General features: G+C 47.2%; 1 protein-coding gene across 1 annotated transcript; it reads left to right on the plus strand.

Annotated features, from left to right (window-relative positions):
* The first annotated feature begins 4,599 nt into the window (after window positions 1-4,599).
* Window positions 4,600-5,523, plus strand: LOC146436886 (olfactory receptor-like protein COR4). Its single transcript, XM_085063955.1, has one exon. It carries the CDS (start codon window positions 4,600-4,602, stop codon window positions 5,521-5,523), a length of 924 nt encoding a protein of 307 aa, XP_084920081.1.
* Window positions 5,524-6,193: the final 670 nt, after the last annotated feature.

A 6,193-nucleotide genomic window follows, 5' to 3' on the forward strand; every position in this document is an offset into this window, starting at 1 on the left:
TTCATGGCAATAACTGCACTTTTTTCTCCTGAGGTTTCTGGCAAAGGTAGACCCAGAATGTCTTTGGGCCCAGGCAGAAGGAGAAGCAGCAAATGGAGTTGGGAGAGTTTCTCTGAGTTCCTGTGAGATCATGGTTTTCTTAAAAACTTCCAAATAAGTCTGAATAGGAAAACATGGTAACATTTTGCACATGAGGTTTTTGGGTCAAGAAACAAAATGATTTGATGAGAGATTTGATGAAACCTAGAAATATGCTGATGTTAATACTTTTGATAGAAGCAAAGAATCTGCCATACACTTGTCAGAAGACTATGAAGGGTAAGTGAGGAGCTGAATGACACAAGCTGGAAAACATCTGGGCATGTGATTTGATTTCACAAGGTGTTACAGGTTGCTGTCTCAAATGGCCACATGTCAGAAGAGCTGGATCAATATCCTTCAGTGGAAAGGGAAGGTTGTCTTGTGTTCCTAGCTTTACAGCAGCTTGAGTTTTGCCCAAGGAAGGGTGTGCTGGTTTTGCTGCTGTATTCAGCCAGAATAGTGCTGTTTGGTAGCTCCTTGAAGAAGCAGCAGAAGCCTGGATTGCTGTCCCTTGGATTGCCTTGCTGTCCAAGACAAGGACTAAAGGTGAGTGCCAGAGCTCCAGGCACTGCCTTGAAAGTCAGGAGTGACTGGCATCTTATGTCCTGGTTCTGCTTAGGAGATTGCTCAGGTGTACACCTAATGGTTTTTTGATATCCTTTGACTTTCTGGGTGGAAGTAAAAGCATCCTTCCTCTCCCTGCTTTCTGTAATTCCAGGATCAGTCATTACTCTGTAATGGCAGCTAATTATCCTCTGGAATGGGCAGAGCAAATGCTGCCTGAAGTGTGGTTCCACAGCAGATGTGAGCAAGCTTTCTGCAGAGGTTCAAACAGCTTGTGACTTACTGAAATACTGAGGCCTGAGCAACAGCCTTGAGCTGAACTTGAGCTCTGGGTGAACCTTCAAACTAGGTGGTGTATGTATGTTCTCTCATTAATGAAATGTACAGGATTATTACTGCAAGGATCTCGGTATCTGCTCATTAAAAAAAACGTGTATTGACCATTCTGTATTAAGAAGCTCCACAAGGCCCTGAAATCAACCCTGGGGCCTTGCTGGGAGGTCCATGGTCTAAGGCAACTCCCTGGGATGCTTCCTGAGCCCTGGCCAGGCTTTGGGAGAAACCCAGGAGGAGGCTGAAGCCAGATGTTCCCACACTGGAAGCTGAGTGATCTTGTTTATTGCACACTGTCCAAGCTGGACTCTGTCCCAGCACAGTCAGAAGCCTCTTTGCCTGCCAGTGGATTCATCTGCAGGAATTCCCAGTCCTGGCAGGGGCTCTCCAGTGCTTGGCTGTGACAAGGGCTTCCCCAGCTGCTGTGCAGCTCTGTAGGACAATGAAATATTAAGGTCGCTGGTGCTGTATCTTTGTAATCCCTGTAGGCAATCTTTGGTAGCAATGCTGAGGTGCACTGCTGAGCTTCTCCTTTGGTAATTCCTTGCTGCTTTGAGCTGTAGTAAATGACACTTAATTCCTGAAGTTGGTGTCTGTGGTTTTGGTGCTGACCCTGCCCACTGGCAGAACAAAATTCATGTAGTCTGGCTCTATCAGAAAGAAAAGTCACTTTTCAAACCTAAATGTAAGGAATAGGTCCCGTTTAAAATTCCTGAATGGGATGAGCTTCCCTGTAGTTCACTGGTTGTCAAGTGGTCTAAGGTTGGAGGATCGTGCAAGCAGTCAGGAAATTAGTTAAAAGAAGCTGAAGGCCTGGATGTATAAAATGAATCCAAAATTTGCATAATAAAAGGGGAAAAGAGCTAGGTTTGGGAAGACAAGGGTGGATTTTTCAAACAGTGTATCAGAAGCAGCACCAACAGAAGGAACAAGTGTTGTTGGAATGCTCCCACATGAGGTGACAGGTGTGTGATTTGCACAATCAAATGGTGATGTTACAGTTCCAGAATAACCTGCTTGCTGCTGAGTTGGACACTTAGCAGACTGTAGCCAAAAATTCTGGATTTGGGGTGGTGCAGTAGGAGTGTAAGTAAAGAAGGGGATGAGTGGAGCAAAACCAAGTGAATACAAGGAGCAGGAGTACAGTGGGATCCTGATAAATGGGATAGGGATGTTTGGGATTCTATGGATTCTGAGGAGGCTGGTTCCCCAGATGGATTCATAGATGTGAGACTGCCATGGAGATGAAAAATGGAATTCGAGGCTGATGGACAGCAGGCGAGGAGGGATGTGATAGAGTATTATAATCAGCATGAGGTAAATCACACAATGGAATTGTTTAAACAAAGACTGAGCAAGTCCCTGCTCCTTGGGTGGTGTGTTTGCACAACCAGGGAGCATCAGGGTAACTCTGGATTCAGGGGTCTCTTCAGGAGTTCTTAATCTTGAGCTCAGATTTGTTTGTGCAAGATGCATTTTGAATTAATGTTCACAACCCTGATTTGTCTGCTTGGGCTGCTCAGGGATGTGACACTGAATATCCTACAGAAAATGATTGGCCAGGAGCCAAAGGTCAGTGGTGTTCTTTGTGAGACTGTATACAAGGAATAAAGGAGGAAGGGATGAAATTGGCTATTTTACAGAGAAGCATGCTTAGAAGAGGAATGGCCTGCAGTTGAGTCAGGGGAGGCTTAGGGTGGATATTAGAAAAAGGTTCTTCCCTCAGAGGGTGGTTGGGCACTGGAACAGGATCCCCAGGGCAGTGGGCACTGCACCAAGCCTGGCAGAGATCAGAGGAGTGATTTGAACAATGCTTTTGGGCACATGGTGTGACTCTTGGGGATGGTTCTGTGTGGGGCTGAGAGATGGACTCTGTGATCCTTGTGAATCCCTTCCAACTCAGCATATTCTGTGATTTTTCTGGATTCTTGAAGCCAGTCTTCATAGAATCCTGGAATGGTTTGGTTTGGAAGAGACCTGAAAGCTCATCTTGTTCCACACCCCTGCCATGGGCAGGGACACCTTTCAGTAGACCAGGTTTCTCCAGCCTGGCCTTGAACACTTCCAGAGATGGGACAGGTGAGCTGTGGTTTGAGTATAAGGAATTTAGAATGGGTAGAAAGGTGGTTCATCATCTCTGGTGCCTGGAACTGCTGATGGCTACCAGCTCCCATGGGATTGTGCCCCACCAGTGAGGTCCCCCTCAGCTCCCTGGTGTTACAAGGCCAAACATGGCATTTGTGGAGTTGAAAAATCTCCAAAAGTGCACAACAATTGGACACAACACGTACGGTGTTGCTCTGTGGTTGCTCTGGGGAACCCCAAAGCCCTGCAGCTACCTCAAGGTGAGATCATCTCCTCTGGGCAATTGCCTTGAAATTCAGAATCTCAGAGAAGAGATAACAACCCACTTTGGGCTTTGTTACTCTCCTGGGGCTCCAAGAGTCCCCAAATCCCCAAATTGCATGGAATAACAAAGGTGTTTGCTGACAAAGGGTATATTTTCAGACTCCTTTCCAGAGTTCCAGGGAGGTGCACCTAACATTCACCTCCAAGAGCATCAGGAGGAAAGCAGAGAGTGCAGAGATGTAGGAGAAGATCATCCTGGAGAACCATGAGCCAGGACAGCGCATGCTGAGCCACCCATCTCCTCTTGTTTTCTCTTGTCAAGAAGAAACACCTTCAGTTTTCATCTCAGGTCCTACCTGGAGGCTCCTGGGCTCCAGTTCCTCATCGTACTCAGGGCTTAGCACCAAATCCAGGTGATGCACAGCAGATGTGTAATGAGGACACCCCTTTGGAATGCTTGCTCTGGAAACTTCTCCTCACTGACCACAAAGGGCTCCTGGATGAGGACTGGAATATTTCCTGTAAGGAACACTTGTGGATCTTACCATTGCTGATATAAGGCACATCCAAAAGGTGATTTTTGAAATATTTTTCCCAAGAAAATGCTTTCAGGAGGAGGTTGTTCAGCTTTGGGTGTTGCAAATTTTCATTTGAAGGCTGCAGGACCAGGGTAAAGAGCTGGGAAAACCTTTTAGAGCCAAAAGAGTGTGTCCATGAGGGAGGGGAGGCTTCATTAGTCAGGAAGCTTTAGATGCCCCTGGATCCCTGGAAGTGTTCAAGGCCAGGTTGGAGGGGGCTTGGAGCAACCTGTTCTAATGGAACATGTCCCTGCACATGGAGTGAGGGTGGAATGAGATGGTCTTCAAGATCCCTTCCAACCCAAACACTTCTGGGATTCTGTAGAAAAGACAGACAAAGCAGGTGTTTGGCAGATGTCAACCAAGGATGAATAATCAATTCTGTGCTGTCTTTTACAGGTTTTGTTGGGGTTCTCCAAGTTACAGGTTGTGCTGGATGATCTCAAAGTCCCAGAGTGAACACACACAGGGGATTAAAGGCAGCACCAGTGTAAAGCTACTCAGGGTTGTGTAACCAACAGCTTCTCCCTAACTGTGCCTTGACTTCTGCCCAGGTTTTTCTAATTGATCTGTACCTAAACTCTCACTTTAGATCCTGTGGGGTTGTCTTCAAGCAGATCCCACTGGAAAGAGGGTTTTCCTCCTGGAAGAAATGTCCAGCAAGGAGTTCACAGAGAGAGCACCCTTTGAAGGAATGTCAGGATGGAATTGCACCCAAGCAACAGAGTTCATTTTGGCAGGATTCACCGAGGACCCAGTGACTCAGGTTGCCCAATTCCTGCTGTTCCTGCTCATTTACCTTGTCACCATCCTGGGAAACCTGGGGATAATTGCCTTGATCAGAGTCAGTCCCATGCTCCACTCCCCCATGTATTATTTCCTGGGAAACCTGGCTTTTGTGAACCTCTGCACTTCCACTGTGTTCACCCCCAGGATGTTGGTTGGCTTTTTGGTGGAGAAGGGAATCACTTATGCTGAGTGCATGGCTCAGGTGTCCAGTTTTGCCTTTTTAGTGATCAGTGAGTGCTCTCTGCTGGCCACAATGGCCTATGATCGCTACATGGCCATTTGCCACCCCCTGCTCTACCCCCTTGTCATGTCCCCAGAGCGCTGCTTCCGCCTGGTGACTGGGTGCTACCTCCTGGGGCTGACCAATGGTGTGGTACAAACCATAGGCATGTCCAGCTTGCTCTTCTGTGGCTCCAGCACCATCCATCTGTTCTTCTGTGACATTTCTGTGCTGATCTCACTCTCCACCTCTGACAACATCCTCAGCCTCATCATCCTGAGGACTTTATCATCTTTGCTCGGTGTTCCCAGCATCCTGGTGGTCCTGGTGTCCTATGTGGCCATCATCTCCACCATCCTGAGCATTAGATCAGCCCAGGGCAAGCGCAAAGCTTTGTCCACCTGTGCCTCCCACCTCATCACCGTCACCACCTTCTATGGGGCATTGATTTTCATGTACTTAATCCCCAAGTCACACACCTCCAGAACAGGAGATAAATGGGCTGCTGTGCTCTATACCATGGTGACCCCCATGCTGAACCCCTGGATCTACAGCCTGAGGAACCAGGAGGTGAAGGAGGCTTTGAGAAGACTCAGGGACACAAAATAAGCTTGGATGTTGTAATATAATGACTAAATAAAATGGAGATGCTGGTGATATCCTGGGAGTTTTGTTAAATATCTCAGAGGGACATTTTCGGTGTCTTTTGCACTTTGACTTAGATGGTGTGCTGGTTGATTCAATATCAGCTGAGAGGAACCTTTTCACTCCTATTTTGGTGTTTGGATGAGGTTTGGAGCAGCCTGGTCTAGTGGAAGATGTCCCTCCTCTTGGCAGGGCAGCAGAACTGGATGAGCCTTAAGGTCCCTTCCGACCCAAACCATCCCAAGATTCTGTGAAAGGTTTGGTGTTAATGTTTTGGTGCACAAACATTGCATATGTGAAAAAAAGCAAAAATCCCCCAATTAGTGTGCTTTCTCACCCTGTGCCAGGTCCATGCTGAAATCCAGAGTGATGGGGCTCTCCTAGAGAGATGCAATAACTAGGGATGGAGGAGAAGCTCCTCAGGTTAAATCAAGCCAGGATCAATGTAGTTTGCTGATTTATTAATGGCACACAATTCACAGGCACTCAGGATCAGCCAGCTGAATCCTTTGTCCCCAAAGCCTATTGGTAATTCCCTGGTTAATATTTAATCCAGCTGCCTGGATAAATCCCCCTGAGTTGTTCATGCTCCTGTTCCTCTCTTTTTGGCTCTGCTGACCCCCATGGCAGTGAC

The sequence above is a fragment of the Lichenostomus cassidix genome, chromosome 5 (genome assembly GCF_008360975.1).
Source record: "Lichenostomus cassidix isolate B80296 chromosome 5, HeHo_3.0, whole genome shotgun sequence".
Lineage (NCBI taxonomy): Eukaryota > Metazoa > Chordata > Aves > Passeriformes > Meliphagidae > Lichenostomus > Lichenostomus cassidix.